General features: G+C 44.0%; 1 protein-coding gene across 1 annotated transcript; it reads right to left on the bottom strand.

The window, feature by feature from the left end:
* Window positions 1-6209: 6209 nt before the first annotated feature.
* Window positions 6210-8496, bottom strand: LOC138207600 (podocan). Its single transcript, XM_069164949.1, has 2 exons — window positions 8254-8496; window positions 6210-7444 (listed from the first exon to the last, which is right to left on the bottom strand). The coding sequence occupies exons 1-2, from the start codon at window positions 8322-8324 to the stop codon at window positions 6346-6348; spliced, it is 1170 nt and encodes a 389-aa protein (XP_069021050.1). The 5' UTR covers window positions 8325-8496; the 3' UTR covers window positions 6210-6345.
* Window positions 8497-19708: the final 11212 nt, after the last annotated feature.

Consider the following 19708-nt stretch of genomic DNA (forward strand, 5'->3'; position numbering starts at 1 on the left):
TCGATGGTGATATTTTGTTCGATGATTAGAACAAAGTACTTTTCCTTAATAGGAGTTACGTAAAGCCAGTTAATTAACAAACCCTATGAAATGTATTACAAGCACCAAGTGGAATGCCATTAAAGCCTGTCTGTGGTTTTGACTTGTTTCCATCCCGTTTTGGTGGACACCTGACGGCTTAGGGGCTTTTCAGTTTCACCGGCCTGCCAGTGTAAAGCCGGGAATTTTCTGAAAGGTAGTAGAAAAGATTAACCTTTGTAATGCAGAGCAAGCGATCAAATCAGAAAAAAAGAGTTCTGTTCAGACTGGACAAACATTTCATGTGGATTTTCAGTGAAAATGGGCCGACACCTCAACTCGGTACAGAACTTCAAAGTTCCAACAGTAGGCACTGCCTAAAGATAAAGTGACATAATCTCTTATAAAACTGCAGGCAAACAATAATAAACAGTTGTCACCTGGAAGTGACTAAGGGATAGGTTTTATAATTAGGTTTATTTGCAGGCTTTGGAAAAAGACAAAGCACTTGCTCTTAGTCAGTTGTATTGTCTTAATGACGCATCAGAAAATTATTGGGGTGAGTAAAGTTTGGATCATATGGAATATAAAAGAGCAATTTTCCGGCAAAGTCTCTGTAGATGAATAAATAATCACTAGTGATATAAAAGCAAGCACAATTACTTGTGTCAATAATTACATGACTGATCTGGGACAACCAAGTCTTTGTGTGGACACAGAACAGGATGGCTTGTTGTTGCAGTCAGTGCTAGTGTTGTCCTATCAAGAGTTTCACATGACAGGATGAAAGAAATAATGTCCTAAGATGGAAATTGAGCAAACTAGGACAGTATCATCTGCATAAGATGTACGTATAGGAGTAAGGGTGGCACATACGGAGAGTTCGATTGGTTTGTCCCAAGACTTGTGGACTATCTGTCTGATTAACAGCTCCTTAACCAGTTCTGGGATTTCCTGTGGGATTAAAACAGCAGATTATTTTTGCATTGAAAATTCTTTGATAGACAAAAATGAAGGTGCAGTGTTTAACAATCTCCAAACTAAGTATCAAATCATTTCAAAATAAGTTAACAGCAAACACACTGCTTTGATTGGCTCTAAAACCTGGATTTAGAGGAAAGTCCGTGTGATTTAAGGTTCTTTTTTAAAAAGCTAACAACTTGGAAACTGAACAATACAGGTCACTGCAGTTTCCACCTTAATGCTGAGGGTAAATATATATGGACCAATTTAACAACACAAGGAGAATATAGGAGTTGTAATGGAAAGATAAAGCATACATACTGTATAATATGCTCTAATGACTGGTGCAGATAAAAGAGAGGAAAGGATCAAAGTTATCCTCAGAGATCAGAGACCCCCGGCTGGCTCCATGCACATTCAGTAATTGCTATTTGCAAGAGTCCTTGTGCAAACAGCCTCAAACAAACGGTCAACAGCAGGAAAACGTGTTTGAAAGCTAAACAGATATTGACTTAATGGTAAACAACCATCAGATTTAATGCTAGGAGGCTGTGAGGAGGCGGCTTGATTATTTTATGTAAAAATTAATTGCCATCCAGCATTCCAGGTGGAACGTGTGAACAAGTCTAAACGGTATTCCTGACTTGGCAGGTCTGACTATTGTACATTTATTTCCTGAACACAAACAGGTTGAAAATGAATATCAATATTTCATTGCTTCCTGTAACCTTGCAAATCATTTTCCATTTAGCTGCTTTGACGTTTGAAGTCTCCTGTGGCTGTCAGATGACTTAGGCTGAAGTTTACAATCACTCTGAATATTAAAATGAATTAAGATAACGGTAAGCAATATTTTCAGTGGGAACCAAGAAAGGAAAACAGAATGATTTCCATTTAGGGGTTCTGGCAAAGTAAAGGATTTCTAATTTAAAATGTGACATCTCTCGAGTCTCCCTCCCTCCCTCCTTCCCTCCAAGCCACTCTTTGCTTTCTCTAAATAACTAGCTGATGAATATTATACTTCATCCATCTCCATCTATGTGGCTGATTTGAGTGTGTTTGGGATCGTAACCAGAAAAGACTCTTGTGCTCTGATGATGCGCTATCCTTTCTCCAGAAGATGCACATTCACAGGCCCCCTGGTGGAGCCCTTGAATAACATATGTGCACGGTGTGCGTGCATTTACTGTATGTGTCAGCGAGTGCACTGAATGTCTTTATTAAAAGTGAGTGCGAGTAGATTTGTATATGCAAGAACTGTAAAATCTTACGATACGTGGCGGTCCATTCTGCATATGTGCTCGTGCTTGAACGAGTGCAAAATCTGTGATTAGTTTGCGTGTGTGTGTGTGTGTGTGTGTGTGTGCGTGCGCGCTGTCAGTGCAGGTTCAAGCCAGAAGCATATGATGGGCTGTATGTGTGTGCATGTCGAGAGGTCCCTCTGGCTCCCATGGTTTCTCTTGCTTTCCCCTCCTCCCTCACATTCTCCCCTCCCTCTTTTCCTTCTGCCCTTCTTCATATCATCCTCTCCTCCACGCTAACTCAAGCGCCACCTTCCTTTCACTCTTGAAACAGCACCCTGGCTGGCCAACCTTTTTTAACCCCTCACAAGGACTTTTCTATCCGCCTGAGACTTGAGAGTCACGATTGGGGTTATGGTGGTCGATCTCTTCTGCAGAGTTTGGTCTTAAGGTTAGAGTTAAGATTAGACTCTTCTATGATTTAAGACTTAAGGTTAACGTAGTGGACAGAATGGAGTTGAGACTTTGGGTCGGGCTTAAAGGATGAATGCATTTTTCATGGTACCGTACAGTAAGGCTGTGTGTGTGTGTGTGTGTGTGTGTGTGTGTGTGTGTGTGTGTGTGTGTGTTTGTGTGTGTGTGTGTGCACAAGAGAGAGAGGGAGAAAAAGAGAGACACACACGAGCATCGCTATACGGCGAAGCTGCATATCTGTGTCTTTCTTACAACTGCATTCAATTACTGAATGTGAAAAAGGCCAGCCACAAATGATGTGCTGTCAATCTCAACCGACGCTGAAACACATCCTCTGCTTCACTTCATTTATATGTATTCTATAAAATTCTTGCTGTAGCTCTTGAAACTTTATACATAAAACTTAAAGCATTTGAATTTACGAGACATCGATACAGGCCAGAAAATTACCAAAATAACGAATTGCCAGCTCTTTTTATGCATCATAAGAAGGTGGCCTCCAAGTTTTATGAATTTGCCAGAGGGAACGACAGACGGACGGTCTGTCTGTTCGTCTGGCTGGATCACATGTAGGGTGTGGTTTAATATCCTGTTCCCTCTGTTCTTTTTTGTCTTCCTGTTCTCTCTTTGCGTGGCCTGATTGCTGCAGGAGCTTAATAAACGTGTCAGCAAAGGACTCCAAACTTTTTTTCTTTTATTTGCAGCTGCAGCAGTTTTAGACATGCATGTTGCGTATTCCAGTGCAATCGCAAATTATGTTACTTTGAAAAGAAGGTGGTCTGAAAAGACAGGCGCTTTCTGTTAAAGCTGCAGCGTAAGGCAAAGACAACCAACCACATAATACCAAGAGGCTGTGATCTCCATCCACGGCGAAGAGTTGATTAATAGGTGTTTTATAGTTTTGGGACAAGTGTTGTATAATCACACTGCCTTTTAAGTCATTTCTGAGTTCAAACGAATCAGAAGTCCAGCAGGCTTTCCTGAGAGAGAGAGAGAGAGTGGCAGCAAGCCAGCGAGGAAGTGCCCTCACTACTACTACTAATCCTGCATACTTCCTGCTGGGATAAGCTTAAATATCAGACAGAATCCAGCACAGGATACAGAGGTACACAAATACATTCAACCATCTGCCAAAATGCTTAAATGAGCACATGGGTTCAGACTCCATCAAGGGAGCCGTTCACATGGTCATTACGTATCCGACTCCCACACAAGTACACCAGACCCACTGTCAAAAAAACTAAACAAGTGCGCTCGCAGGTACTGTGTGCACGTGCACGTATGTATGAATTGATGCACTGATTTGTTCTTAAGGTGATCAAGAGAAAAAAGAAAAAAAAAGAAAAAACTTGCAGGAATCAGAAGGGAAAGAGGTGAGAGAAAGGGCTGAAGAGACAAACAGAAAGGAGGAGTGTTTGCGGTAGATCCAGGTAGACGTGGTGTTGTGATACGGGGTCAGGGTCCTGCTGGACCGTAGGGAGGTGCTGGTGAGCTGCCTGCCCCAGCCAAAGCTCTTCCCTTCTGGACACGCGCTGAGCCGGTGGAGCCTGGATCCATCCGTCAAGCCCTCCCTCCTCTCCTTCACCCTCTCCTCCTTCTCCTCCTCCTCTTCCTCCTCCTCCTCCTCCTCCCGGCCCTCCCTCTCGCCCCCCCCGCCCCCTACCCCTCCTCCTGCTCTTCTTTCCCATGGCCCTATGGGTGCAGTGCCACGTTGCTGAGTGAACTTATTAGAGTGAGGGAAAAGAGAGAAACGTGCTAAGCACCTCCACGTGGGCTAATGTCTTTTCTCCATTTTTTTTTTTTTTTGCCGTCTTTCTTGCTTTCCTCGTATAGGAAAAAAAGCCCCCCTCTTCATTTATCAACTCTTACGTATATTTTTTCCAGGGTTGTGGTCGAGTTGGAAACTCACTTTATTGCAAAAGTCGTCCATAAACATCTTTGCTTCTCTGTGAAAATCCTTCTTATGACTCATGCCTGTGTGTGTGTGTGTGTGTGTGTGTGTGTGTGTGTGTGTGTGTGTGTGTGTGTGTGTGTGTGTGTGAGAGAGAGACAGTTTTCAGTGTGCTGTGAGCCTTAAATATACCATTTTTACCCAGAAGACGAACTTCCTGAAGCATATGCATTTAAACCGCCGCAGTTTTCTTTTTCAATTTGGCAACTGGATCTGAGCCAAATTTAGATATATTCTGTATCTCATTTTACACACTTGAAACAGAGGCTGCCCTCATCAGAACTATTTTCCTATACATTATTGCCATCTAGTGGCTATTTTGTTAAAAGCATATTTATATTTTATAACCACGTCTTTTACAGTGTATTGGCATGTTTACAGACTTTACTGTATGGGAGCTTTTTAGGAAAAAACATGAGCAGCTGCCACAGATAGATATATATATACGGTTTGAAAAAAACAAAAACATTATAAACACACAAGTTAGTCTAGTCTTAGTTAATAAAATCCTCTGGCACATCTCATATAACGTGACATCACATAATCTCACATCCTTCGCCCAAAATGTTGTTTATACATCTAACCATTTCCATTACAAAAGTGTTTAGAAGTTAATGATGTTCTTGTCCTGGTGTGAACACCCCAGATGAATCACCACTGCACAGACGTGGTTTACAAGCAAAAAAACACCTTGACTGATTTGTTTATGGAAAAATGGTGAAACATTGGGGTCAGTGTCCATTTATCTACCAGTGGAAATTGACTTTTAAACTGCAGCATCTCAGCGCGGACGGTTAATTCCTTAAAAAGCAGTTTCCCTTTTCCAATAACTAGCAGCCAGGTTAGCACAAACAAGGATGAAGCCTGAGAAAGAAGAGCTCCAAAATACACAGGAAAGTGTTTCATTTTAACCTGCTGTGGAGAAAAGAAACGATTTCAGGAATAAACATCCCTTGAGCTTTTTTTCCATGAAACCACCTGTACCACAGAACCACAAACTGCCGAGTGTCCCTGTGTTGATTGCTTAGGACATTTGATAAATCTAACTAACAAATAGGCAGCATGAATTGTGTGGATGATGTCACTTTGTCTGAAGACGTAAAGGAAACAAAGCACCTACTTTTGTGAGGTGCTAGCTTGTCCGTGTCATTATGAGTACTCTTAAATGCCAAATGAAACACGGATACCTTTTGACCGCTGAGCGCAGGGACAAAGTCACAATGAAAATAACGATATATATATACAGTATAATACATCTATATATGATTACTCATGCAGGTTTCTGCAGTGTTTGTAAGTTACTGCATTTAATGGAAACCAAATGTCTGAAAATGAATCTAAATTGTTGTGCTTTGAAAAGTGGTCATGAAAAAACTCAATAAAAGATTCTGGTTGAGTAATCGTATAATTTGGGTTCTAGACACCTTTTTGTTTGGCTGCTCCAGATGTATTGTTCTCCCACCCTCAAGGCACGGCGGGGTAAAAGCGTTTGGGTCTTAAAACAGTCCATTTGACTTGGGTGGGTCACGCACAATGAACTGAATTTCACACACCATAAATATTGTTGTTCAGTGTCACCATTGGTTTATGGCAATAGGAGAGGCCTTCACAGGTTTTTGGATAAAATGATGTAAAAAAAAAAAAAAATACTCTTTTAAGTGTGTGCAGCAAACTCTTTTCCTTTGAAAGTTCAGCGGCTCAGTAGAAGTGCACCACCTGGAATCCCCGTAAGCATCTGAAAGCCTGAGCATCCAGCCTCCCCATATCAAGGACATTGTGTTCCAGCTGCACTCGCACGAGCCCGCTGAGACTCGCGCTTTTATTACCCCAGCAGAAAGCATCGCGAGGAACCGACTGAATCTTGTTGTGGGTCAGCGCTACCGAGTGCAAGCCGTGAGGCAACTGTCTGGGCACTTGGCGCAAGGTGTTGTGGCACAGGTCCAACTGGTGCAGGACGAGCAGCGTCCCGAACGCACCCGGCGCCACTCTGAAGATCTTGTTCCTCGCCAGGCCCAGGTGCTCCAAGTTTTTCCATGCGCTGAAAGCCGCTCTCTTTATGGAGGATATGAGGTTGCCCTCCAGATTTAGAGTTTTAAGTGACAGAGGAAGGTGTCGCGGCACCTGTTTTAGTCTGTTTCCCTCCAAGTTGAGGCTTTCCAATTGTGTTGCGTTGAGAAGAGAATCCCTCAGGAGCCCCCTGTTTGTCAGTCTGTTGGCACTCAGATCCAGCACCACCAGCCCCGACGCGCCGTTGAAAGCCCCTCTGCGGAACTGCTGAATGAGGTTCCCTTTGAGGTAGAGCTCCTTGATGGACAGCGGTAGCCCCCGAGGTACTGAGGTCAGCCGGTTGTGATCCAGGTTCAGAGTGCGCAGGTTGCGCAACGGAGCGAGCGCCGCGTCGGGAAGAGATTCAGATCCGTTCCCCAAGCTGTTGTTGCTGAGGCTCAGAACCAAGAGGCCCGGGCAGCGTTCCCACGCTGCCTCCGACATCACCTTCATGTGGTTGTTGTCCAGTCGAAGCTCCTCGAGAGAAACCGGGAGATCGGTCGGGACGCTCTCGAGGAGATTCCTATCCAAGTAGAGGCGTTTCAGAGCTGGGACCCCCTCAAACGCTCCCTCTATGGCGCCGTCTGTGAGCCGATTGTTGCTCAGCACAAGGAACTCCATGGAGACGTACTCATTGAGCAAGTCCAGCTGGATGCTGTTGATGCGGTTGTTCATCAGGAGGACGTAGCGGGCATTATAGGGAATACCGTAAGGGACCTTGTCCACACCTTTGTCCGAGCACTGGACCACTCTGGAAAGTAATACACGAGATGAATGAGACACTGTACATTGGTCATCTCCAAATCCTCCTGAGAGTGTTGCTCCTGATCCTGCACTTCTGTTTTTCATGTCTCCATTGCACTAGAAGGGCTGCAACTATCATCGTTCAGAGAATGAGGCTTATTTGCACGATGGTTCGCACTTAGACCAACACCACAACACGTCCTCGTACCTAAACGACACACCGGTCAACTTCTTGCTGACGTCCAAAAGGACACGAGCGCCCTCTATTGGAGCAACACGACATCACACCTAAAGTGATATTGTATTTCCGAACCTTTTGGACATAATCGGGCGAGGTTTTCCCCTCCGTTTCCAGTTTTTGTGCCAAGCTGAGCTAACCAGCTGCTGGCAAAACCCTTCATATTTACCATAAATATTACTATTGTAGTATAATAGTACAGACCTTCTAATCCAATTCCAAAGCAAAAAGGGAAAGAAAGGTATTTTTGTAAATGTTTAACTCTTCTTTTTTTTTTTAATGATGAAGCTGGTTTTGATTAATCTGTTTTAGTATATAAAATATCAGAATACAGGGAAAATTTACAAAAGCAGCTCTTAGAGCTTCATGTGACATTTTAGTTGCTCGTTCCGTGTTTAAACTCCCAAAATATTACGTTTGATAGTATGAAACGGAGAAAGTAGCATGCAGTGACTTAAATGACAACAGACTGATTAAAAACTATTGACTGATTAATCATTTCAGTGCAAGAAAACGTGACCTAATGATGACGCTAAAATCATATTCACTTGTATTGTGTGTCTTACTCATCGTCTTACCTTCCATAGCAGGCACACTCAGGTGGACAGTAGTTGTCCGTGAAGTAAGGAAAGTGTGTCGGTGGGGTCATTTCCTTCTTCTTCTCTGGTGGTTTTGGGGTTTTATTGTCATTCTTCCTTTTCTTTTCCTTGGACTTCTTACTTGTCCTGTTTTTGCCTCTTTTGCTTTTCGTTGGCCTCGTTGAAGGTGTCCTGGCCGTTGTAGCCGGCGGTTTGGCCGAAGCTTTGGTCAGTCGCGGTCGGGCGGGGGAGACTTTATGTTGCTTCACAGTAAATTTGGTGTCATTTTCCGTCAGATGAAGGGTTTGGGGTTTGCCTGTGGGCTCTGTCGTGTTTGGCTTATGTGCAAACACGGCCAGTTTAGCAGTGGATATGTTTTCATTCGATTTTGATGTGGGAGGATTTGGCCCTTTGCTTATTACTCCGATTGTAGACGTTGCTTCTTTTGGATTTGTCGTTGCTGCTTGCACCGCCGAGATAAATTCTCCCTCTTTCGGTCGATCATCTGTGTTTATTTCCCTTTCTGCTGTGTGTGTTTGGAGCTCTTTCCGTGCTGGTTTCAACATATTTCTGTCCGTTGCATCTTCCAAAACTGAACCAGCCTTCACTTCTACGTCTTTCAGCTCGAGATGATGTCCGTGTCTTTCTGTTGCGATGTGATTGATTGATTTAGGAACGGGAGTTTTGGCAGAAGGAAGGGAAAACGGAAAACTAGCTTTGGTGTGAGGGGTGGGCGGGTGAGCGGAGGCTGGAGGAACTTGGGTGGGTGTGACGGGAAATGGAGGAGGGACATTGTGATGATGATGAAGGACATTGTGATGATGATGAAGAGTGGGGGGAGCACTTGGAGGATTTTGAGACGGAGCGATAATTTGAATTGCGGCAGGAATCTCCGGTTCCTTCCCCACTTGAGCAGAGGATGTGCTTAGAGGAGGTGTGAGACTGTTAATTAGGTGATCTTCCTTTTCTCCTTCTACCGATTCCTCACGGTTAGCACTTTCCACATCCTCCTCCTTTCCCGCTAGTTTTTCCTTTTCCCCGATTTCTGCTTTCTCTTCTACAATATCCTGCTTTGCTAATATCTTTTCATCCTCACCACGAGTGTTTCCTCTTGTCTCATGAAGATGAATCCCTGCAACCAGCTTACTTTCTCTCTCCTCTTCCACTATTTGTTGCTTCAGCCTTTCTATCTGATCCATTTTCTTAAATTCCCCATCCGTCTCGTCATCCTTTGCTTCCTCTCGATTCCCTGTACTATGACTATCAATAGTTTTTTTTATTTCCCAGTTTTTTCTGCTCTCTGTGAGCGTTGGTTTTACCATCCTGCTCTCATCATCCGTCTCCCTCTTTACGTTAGGAAGCCCACTTTCCCTCATCTCTACAACTTCTGTATCTGTATCAACATATTTCACCGTGTCAAGTACAGAGTATTTCTCTCTTTTAGTTTCCTCTTGTAAAATAATACTTGTGGCAAATGTCCCTGGGGTCGGCCTGTCCACGACTTCTTCTGTGCTCCTAGTTTTTGTAATTCCACGCTCAGTCTTTTCCCCGATCATCTGCTTTCCTGGGCTCGTCTGTGAAGCCAGCCCCTCTTCTCCCCTTTGTTCCTCCACACTCTTCTCATTCTTGACAGGCTTCCTCATAGGGTTTGTCTCCAGAGTCTCTCTTTCACTCCTCAGTTCCTTCTCTGTTTTCCTAATCTCACTGGATTCTGCAGCGACGTGTTCTTCCAGATCTTCCCTCACCTCCGCTGATATTGGAACATCTCTCAGCTGCTCACTTCTCAAGTCTGACCGGTTATCTGTCAGTGCAGCTGTCCGTGGTAATGTCAGCCCTGTTGTATGTACAGGGCACATGGAAAGTTTGAGCTCCACGTTAGCAATGCCACAGTCGACGTTTCCTTTCAAAGGCTCATTAAATGATAATCATGAAAAGTGTTTGACTCGTAAAGTAGGATTGTCATTACTCGGTTTACAAAGAGATTATCTTTGTTTAAGTCCAAATTCTCACGAAAGAATATCTTGCAATATGTTAAAAAAAATACTTTGTAGGTCTATCGTATACTTACTGGGATCCAGTTCATGTGAAGATCCCGAAACGGCGAAGAACATAAGCAGGAGTGTGAACACTTTCATTTTATCTGCTGAAGGGCTAAAGAAGAGAGCAGATTTAAGGTGAGAATACGCTGATAAATGACATTTTCTGGACAGAAAATTTTGTTTCTAAGAGTCACTTTTAAAATGAATTTTGATAAAAGTTTCAAGGTTTTTATCCTGATGACTATTTGGGATAAAAAAACAAAAAAAACAAACAAACACAAAACATTGTCATGACTCTTGATATGCAATGATTTTATAAAGTTTAGAAGAACTGCCTTTAAACAAGGTGATTGCACATGAATTCAGAAATCTGCTCCAGAAAATTATGGAGTACTTGTTATCGGCTTAAAATATGAATACAGTAAATAAAATAGAATTGTCACATGTTCTGTATCTGTGGTGCTGACAGGACTTTTTACACACGATATATTGAATTTACTTTTTTTTTTTAGACCGCCCTGTGGTCTTATTGATTGCAAACATAAGTAACATGACTACGTAGGATACCACAATGCACACTACTTTACTTCTTTTGTGCAAACATTTCCTCATTTGCAAAAAAACGATGGTTCACTTCTGTGTTTTGATCATTTTACGTCAAAGTGGGTTGCCAAAAATATTTTTTAACAAGGGTAGAAGAAAATGAAAAACGTTTGAGAAATGCGTAGTTGTGCACTTATTATTTCTCCACGTAGACAGTCAAATTAAAATAGGTCTCTGTAACCCCGAGTAATCAGAGCAGCAAATGTCAGCGTAAACAAGGGTTTAACAGATGAGAAAGAAGTTTCCCGAATAACACGGTAAACCCCACTGTGTGATTGATTTATGAGAACTGCTTACCTGTCACGAAGGCGGCCTCCTTAAGTGTCAAGAGTTCCTGCATTTGTCAGTGCTGCCCAGTTGACCCTACACTTGCCTCTCTGTGTGGATTCGGACGAGTTGAAAGCTGCTGTGCCGGACGGTCCAGAAGAAATGGGGCAACCTTTGAACCACACGCACCGGCCCCACCAGGCATAGCTGACTTCAATGATCCATTTTCGAAGCTCCCCCCTTCCCATTCCCCTCCTCTGTATGGAGAGTTTTCACACACAAGCTCTGGGTGAGTCATGGGTAATGACTCCTGAAATACCTTTATCTGGAAGAGGATTCTCACACTTACCCTCAACGTCAGAAGGAATCTGAAGGATCAATAGCGGGGAAGAGGGGCATCTTTAGGAAGAGGGGTCAGAGGTGACGGCTGGCTTTTACAGGGGCTGCTATTTGCTCCGCTGAGGGGAGGCATTAGCATCCCAGTGGTTGTACGGGGATGACAAGTAGCTCCTGGAAGCTGCTTGGCCTTTGACCCCATGCATATGCTAATAATCTGCTGTATTTAAGGAAGTCTTAGAACTGCTGATGCTAATGTGTGGCTATAGAAACAAGTTTAAGGTTAGGGTGTTTTTTTGTTTTTTTTTCATATGTCTCCAAGTTAGATTCTTGATGGCGCTTCAGTAATGAAGAGGGAAAAACATTTTGCCTGGTATGAATAGTCCGTTCCAGTTTTGAAAGGGAAAATCACTTTAAATGAGTGAAGATTACATTTGTTCTCCATCTAGGTCACAAATTTGAATAAGCGTAAGGTCTCCAGCGACTTTCACAGATGCTGTTAAAAACAAGGATTTAGGTCATGATCATATTTGCCTTGATAATCTCTGCGATGAAGACGCAAATGAAGTGAGGAATGCATCATTAGTTCTGATAAGAGCTGCAGCTTGTGATTAATTTCATCATCAGTTAATAAGTTCTTTTATTTATTGTGCCTTGAATGTGAAAAATACCAATTTCAAATTCGCATATAATGCAGATTATGTCTTAAAATGTCTCGTTTTATCCAGGCAACAATCCAGTCGTTCAAACTGCAGCATCTACAAGAAATGAATTCCTTTCATAAGTTTAAACTAACTCAATTTAGCTTGAGTGGTGCTTTAATACAAGGTTGATCACTATTTATCAGATGTTTATCATGATTAAATCTTATTACCAAGTATTTTAATTTGTTAACTATTTCTTTAATATAATTCTGTTGGATTTACTTTGCACTTAGTTTTCCAAAAAGTCTTCCCTTATCTCACAAAACAAATGAGTAAAAGAGACGACAAAGTGACTGCAGACGCCAAACAGATGGTTTCTCTCCCTCTCAGCAGCACTATTTATTCCGTTTGTATTTATTTATGTGGATTTCTCCAACACCGAGTCGCAGAATAAGAGGAGAATGTTCCCCTCTGTGCTCCGTGATTTCGTCACATAGTGCATCTCGTCAGCTCACACACGTGGCCGATCAGATGAGGTCTTTACTTGTTTTTAATCTGGAGATATTGTTTATTTATTGTGTTGCGAAATGATTTGGGCCCGAGCTGGATATTTTCTCTTGTCATTGTGAAAACATGACTTTTAACTGAAGAAGCAGGTTTTTCTGAGTCATCCAGACAACTCGGCAAAACCCTGAAACTATTCCAATCTGGAACATTGATTTGTTTTTATTTTTTAAAAGGTGCTGATTTAGATTTTTGTGATTCAATTTTTAACGCTTAATTTATAGCGCAAGTGTATCCTGAACCAGAGAACTGTTTTTTCCACAAACACACTTTTTTTTAAAAAATACTGACATCTAGTGTGCAAACATATCGACTGTGAAAAAGGAATACGCTGAATTACAATTCCTTTGAAGACCACAAAGAGGCAGTAGATACTCATAAATAATTATTGAGGTTGCCTTCGGAGAATCTTGAATTGCATAACATTGCATAGAGAACACAACAGATAGATTTTAATGTTTGTGAGTGCCCGAATTGAATATCTTTGTCTGGAATATGAAAAATATAATCTTACTACACGTGAATAGTGACTGGCTGGAAAAGCCGACTGAAATAAAAGCCCATAAGGAGAACTGGAGGACCTCTTTAACACCTTGAGCTGTGGCATCTCATTTCCTGGCCAAGGTGACGTAATGTATAGGAGAGTAGGTGTGAAAAGCGGCAATAATGGAAGAAACGGAGAGGTGTGGGCTGTTTATTATGAGACCTGCACCTGTTTGGGTTAAATATACTAGTTCCTATCGGCGTATTGGCTCACTGTATGTATGTGGAGAGAAATTGATAGAGAATCTGCCCCTCCCCCGTCCCTCAGCTACCCATTTTAATGGCATTTATCTGTCTGCTGTTTTGATACCTCATCTGCAGCTTCAAAAAAAATAAATAAAATAAAATAAAAAAAAAAAATCCCTTTTACAGACAAAAGATTACGATATACTGTACAATCTGTCTGTCTGGACTTCTGCCTTCCAGCTAAATCACTTCTACAGTTGAATGATTGTTCCCCGGTGCACCCAGATGCTCTGACAGCTGCCCAGCGGCCTCACCAGTTACGCATGTACTACTCTCCCGGTCCCCGAGGCCCAAATGAAAGAAAAAAAAAAAAAAAAAAAGCTATTTTAAATGATCCAAGAATAATCATTTTTCCAACCGCGTCACAGATTTGAATCTGTGTTTGGGTCTCCAGAGGTTATAAGCTTTGTTTTGGGTTCTGATATTTGTCTTAAATCTGCAGATAGGAACTTTTGTTCCCCCCCCCCCCCCATTTCTCTCGGTACGAGTAATTACAAAAACTATATTGGCCGACGCTAATGCCGTAGGCTCCGCGGTAACCTACTCTGTCGCTGCTCGGTAGATAAATGGTGTATAAACGAAGTGAAAGTTGTTTGTTGCTCGTTTCAGGGTCAGAATTTGGTTCGCCAAACATTTTAAAAGTCCAGAAAAGCCTCATGGTTGAACTATTTCGCCACCAATCAAGTTATTTCGGGGCTAAACCATGACTCGCGCTCTGCCTAGAGAGCGTCGCCCGGGTGGGAACGTCACGGACATAAATAAATAAATAAATGTGTGACTTTAGTGATTTATGCGCGCCGGTGCACAATCGAGCTTCTTGGATGTATTGGTGTGGGTTATGGTAATTGGACAGATAACTGATGACAACATTAACACCATTTGCCCCGGGATCTTTTTTAAAAAAAACTTGTTTTTTTTAACACAATCTAATTTACAGTAAAAGGAACCAGACATCAATATTATGTAACTTGAGGGCATAAATCCAAAGGAGAGTGAAGAATTGAGTAAAAATGAGGTTCTGGGAAATACAGGCGGCAGAAGGGGAAAAAAAAAAAAAATAAAGCCTGACTGACTATTATAAAAAAAAAATACAATAAACCATCCCCCAAACCTTCCCATCTGCTCGGCTGCTCGTAGCCTGTCTGCTGGTAGTAGCGGCGGTGGGGGAGGTGGTGGGGGAGGCGGGAAGGGGGGGGGGGGGGGGGTAACAAGGGCAAAAGGGCAAAGGTCACAGACTGCGATCAATTTGTTGACCAGGAGCCAGACCGCCGTCCTCCCGTTCGACCCGCCCGGGGACAAACAGGTTTACGTGCACTCCTCCGCGTCCCCGACGTGCGACCGAGCCCCCGTCGACGCTTTTACAGCTTACACTGTAAACAAACGTGAAAAACACGCGGTCGAAGTAAACATAAACACCCCGACGTGCCCGTTTGGTTCTGCACAGCGTTTCGCCGATTTTCGATTGACGTTAAAATATTTGCTCAATCGGACATTATGTGGGGTGGGGGGGGTGGGGGGGGGGGGGGTCAGTGTCACATGAAGTTGTTTAGATAAATGTAAATATAACGTAATGTTTGTTAATGCCGCTTTATACCCGATGAGGATCTCATTGGCGTTTTTCACTGGAAGGTTTTGAGCAACAACAACAACAACAAAAAAACAAAAACCCATTGAAGATCTTACTTTTTTTTTTTTGCTTCACAGTTTCTATTTCTGAAATCATTTCTCGACTTTCTTGAAATCTTCACACCGTGAACGCGGTAAAATAGTTCTGAATTTTTTTTGGGGGGGGGGGGCGGTGAGTACAAAGTAAACATTGACCCGGCGGAGAGGAAGTCCCGCCGCTGTCAAGGACGGTTGATTATTTTTTTTTTTTGAGCGAGTGAATATTTTTGCCGGTCGGTGAACGTCGAGTTCTTTTCGCACCAAACTCTCCGCCGAAGCGTCTCGACGTTCAAGAAACGTGCGTTCGAATGAGCGCGGCGGCAGAGATTTATTTATTTATTTATTTATTTTGTTGCTTTATTCCTCCTTTATGAACATCGATATTTTTGTTTTCCTCCTCTCCTCTCCAGAGCGGGTGGGAGTAATCATGAGCGAAGCCCCCTCCCCCCCCCCCTCCAACAGTCTGTAGCCCTCTTGTTGTCTTAACCCTGCCTAGAATAGCTGCGGCGAATTAAAACTCTTGTTTTTGTTTTAGTGCCGAGTTCTCGTGTGTCAGCAAGTTCAACATGGCAAGAAGCGTGAGAGATGAGAAGGGAGGAGTTAGGGGGGAGAAAAAAAAAAGGGGGGGGGGGGGGAGAGGGAAATGGGGATTTGAGGCAGAAAGGGTTAGTTTAAAGCAGCGTTTGGGCCTCTCTGTCTTTTTATTTAATTTTTTTTTTTTTATATACTCGGCTGAAGTCAAAGGCTCAAACTGCCGATGCGGTTGTTTTGGAGGGGTGTTAGCAAAGCTTTTATAACCCGCAGGTCAGTCTGCTCCTCCAAAAAAAAACAAAAAAAAACCAACCCACGATCGGGTCAAAGAGGACAGACTCGCCCGAAGAAGAAGTTGTTGAATCGGTAACTTAAATCATCAGAAACCTAATGAGACGGTGAAAACGTACGATACTTCGGTTTCGAACTGTGTCTGTTCGTCTCTGAAAGAAGACTCTTGAAATGAACTCTCTCCTTGAAGAACACACCTCGCGGCATTATTGATCGCACGCACACACACACACACGCAGACAGGCCTCCACCCACCGACACCCTTCGCCATTGATGTTTCCCACGGAGCCGACAACGGGATCCGTTGTTTATTTATTTTTATTTATTTTTATTTTATTTTATTTATTTTCTGCTCCTGTGCGGAAAAGAAGCGACAAACCCGAAGCGGCTTTGACATTTCGGTCGCCGCGTATTGCGACGGAGCGCGAGCAACACTGTAGCGGAGAGGGTCCTTTTGTCCTTTTGAAATTACTCCTTTGTTCTTCTGGAGCGACTCGTATGTTGCTGAAATCTCTATTCAGAGCATGATGATGATGATGATGATGATGATGATGATGGTGCCCTGTGTGTGTGTGTGTGTGTGTGTGTGTGTGTGTGTGTGTGTGTGTACGGTGAGCTGATTATTGATGCGATCGGGCGAAGGAATAAAAAAGCTCACCATATGCTGCACGATTTTGCCAGCACAGCATATTCCACTCGTTCAAAGCGGTCCCCCCCCCCCCACCACCACCACCACCACCCACCACCACCACCCACCACCACCACCCCGTTGACTATTACAACCCCTCATTTCTGCCTTCGTCCTCCGCTGCCGTTTTTGTTTTTGTTTGCATGATTTGCAGTCAACAAGTGTGAAGTATTATACGGGTACACGCGGGGGGGGGGTAGGGGGGGGGGTCGCATCGTCGCAGCGGGACGCGCGGACTTCTGGGCGAACCGTGTTTTCGCCGGGTGGATGCGGGTCGTCGGGTTCGGTTAGCAATTCTCCGCCGCTATTGAGCGACCCGTCCAACTGCGAAACAAGGTCAGAGTCTCGGCCTGTCTCGTTCTTCCCTCTCTCTCTCTCTCGTGGTTTCCTCTTTCTTGTTCGGCGTGAAGAAAAAAAAAAAAAAAAAAAAAACTTGCGCAGGGGCAGATGTTCTGTCACATACTTTGAGCCGCAACAGACCTTTTCCTGTTAACGCGGTAGTGAGAGGCGTCTCCGAGTGACTGTTTTGGTTTCCTCTCGCTGCCCCCGTCTTTGTTTTCAGAGCAGTTGTTGTTGTTTTTTGAGAGGAAGAAGAAAAACAAAAATAAAAAAAACAACCTCCCACCGCACACTTCTTCTACAGCAACCAACACCAGACAGACAAAACCAGCCGCTAGTATATTGGAGCATTTTTTTGTTTCTGCAGCTGAAGAGGCAGATATTAAACCCTCAGCGTTTGGCCACCAAAACCAGAGCCTGAACGTGAAAGTGAACATCGGGCTTCGAGGCCCGTCGGCCGACTAGAAACGGAGCTGCAAAAAAAAAAACAAAAAAAAAAAACGAACGCCGCCTCTTTTATTTTAAGATTCAGGCAAACTTCAAAAAAAAAAAAGAAAAAGGAAAAGAACTTGATTTTGCCGGTTGTTAAGAAGTTTTAAGTGTCTTCTATGTGTTTTCCTGGCGTCACGAGGGAACAAAGAAAAAAAATAAAACAAGTTGAAGGAGTACGGTCTTCTATTTTCTTGGACAGGAAAGGGGAGAAAAAAAAAATAGAGCGCATACAAATAAATCAAGGACGTGTGAATGCCATTTCTGGTGTTTGAAAGAACGCAGATGTAGACGGGGCAGAAAAAAAAAAAAAAGCACAGATAACTTTTTGTTATGACCACGAAATCCAGTTCAGCCCACATTGTGAGTCTTTGTGTGTCTTTGTGTGTGTGTGTGTGTGTGTGCGCGTGTGTGTGCGCGCGCGCATGGCGAGGGGCCCCTGTTATTATGTGCTGCTGCTTTTCAATGGAACAGCTGTGCGGAGCCTCCAGCCGCCTCCAAACAAGGCGCAGCCCTGCCTGACAACTGCCCTCCCATTGGCCAACTTTCCACCTCCTCCGACCAATCGTGCCGGCCACGCTAGGAGGAAGCGCATGGGGGAGAAAAGCACAACAGAGAGTGGGTGGGTGGTGGTGGTGGTGGTGGTGGTGTGGGGGGGGGGGGGGTGAACAGAAAGGCTTGTGAGAAAGTTTGCTGTGAAAAACATGCGAGGAGTTTGGGGCGAGATTTCAGATGGTGTTTCCAACAGGGGGGGGGGGGGGGGGGGGGTGATCAGACCGAGGAAGCAGAACCGAGCACAAGGAGACCAATGGTACTTCGAAGGGAGCACTTTTAAAAAGCTTTCACCTCTTTCCGGGCAGATTTACATGGAAATCTTTTAAGGTTCCTCAAATCCTTTCTTTGGTAAATTCCAGCGTCCTACTTTATCACCGCTGACCTTTTTTTTTTGTTTTGTTTTAAATACAGAATACATCCGCATGGTTTACTCTTTGGAAATGTGTCGGTCCTTCCCTTTGATGTTACACCCAAACTATCGGCGCTCACAACAACTTTGTTTTATGGACGTTTTCATTGACGACCCTAATAAAACCAACAACAGCAACAACAAGATAAGATAAAATCCTTTATTAGACCCGCAGTGGGGAGATTTATAGGATTACAGCGGCACAGCGGATAGTGCAGACAAGAGACATAGTAAAACAAAAACAAACAAAAAAAAAAAAACAATACACAAGAACACCAAAAAGACATTAAAGAATTGACACAAAAACAAAAAAGCAGACAGGGGCGCGTCAACGAATAGCCGCATGTGCGCATTTCTTCGGGATCCTTTCGACTCCCGTCGAGCCCGTTTTGAGTGACAGCATGAAGGCGGTGGCTCTCTTCTCTATTGATGTTGTGTCTGGCAGGCCGAGACGTGCCACAGCAGAACCTGCGCTACCGGGGCTTTGAGTGGGCTTACTGGGGGATTTGAGTCACATCTCTTGGAGGTGGTGGGGGTAAGGGGAGGTAGGGTGGGGGTAGGGGGATAATAGGTGTTTGTTTTACAGTAGCTGTGACGCATGCGGTTGCTAAATCTGAGGCCTGCAGGAGAAGAGGCGGGGGGGGGGGGACAAGAAAAAGCTTGTGAAGACTGCTGCGGGTGATAAACAACTCCGTTTGTGTGGGAACTTAAACTTTAGGTGTAATTTCTTTTCTTGGTATCTCACCTCGTTATACGACATCCTGTGCGGGTGCACCGTGCATTTGTTTATGGTGTGTGTGTGTGTGTGTGTGTGTGTGTGTGTGTCGCAGACAAAGTGGGTGGACTCGGCTGCATCCTGCAATTACCAATCAAAGCGCCCCGCGGGTGCTTCGCGAGAACATCCGACACGGTGCGCCGCAGCCCTCCTCGTCCCCGGAGGTCACGCTTCTCACGAAATCTCAGTTGCAGTTTCCCGTAAAAAAAAAAAAACAGCGAGAGCTGCGAAGAGGAGGCCGTGTGATGTGGTAAAGACGAAGGCCGCGAGCCGCGCGGGTCCGCTTATCTTAAAAAAAAAAAACCAACAACAACAACAACAACAACGCGCGCGAGCACTCTCTCGTAAATTACACTCAAACCCGCCTCGCAAACGGCGTCAAGACATGCGAGCGGTAGTTACCGGGGGAGTTTGGCGACGCAGCCGACGACGGTTTACGTCGCGCGGCAGACATTTTGCGAGCGACCCCCA

The sequence above is a fragment of the Embiotoca jacksoni genome, unplaced genomic scaffold (assembly GCF_022577435.1).
Source record: "Embiotoca jacksoni isolate LCO1_2020_lvr unplaced genomic scaffold, fEmbJac1.0.p SCAF_32, whole genome shotgun sequence".
In the NCBI taxonomy this organism is placed as follows: domain Eukaryota; kingdom Metazoa; phylum Chordata; class Actinopteri; family Embiotocidae; genus Embiotoca; species Embiotoca jacksoni.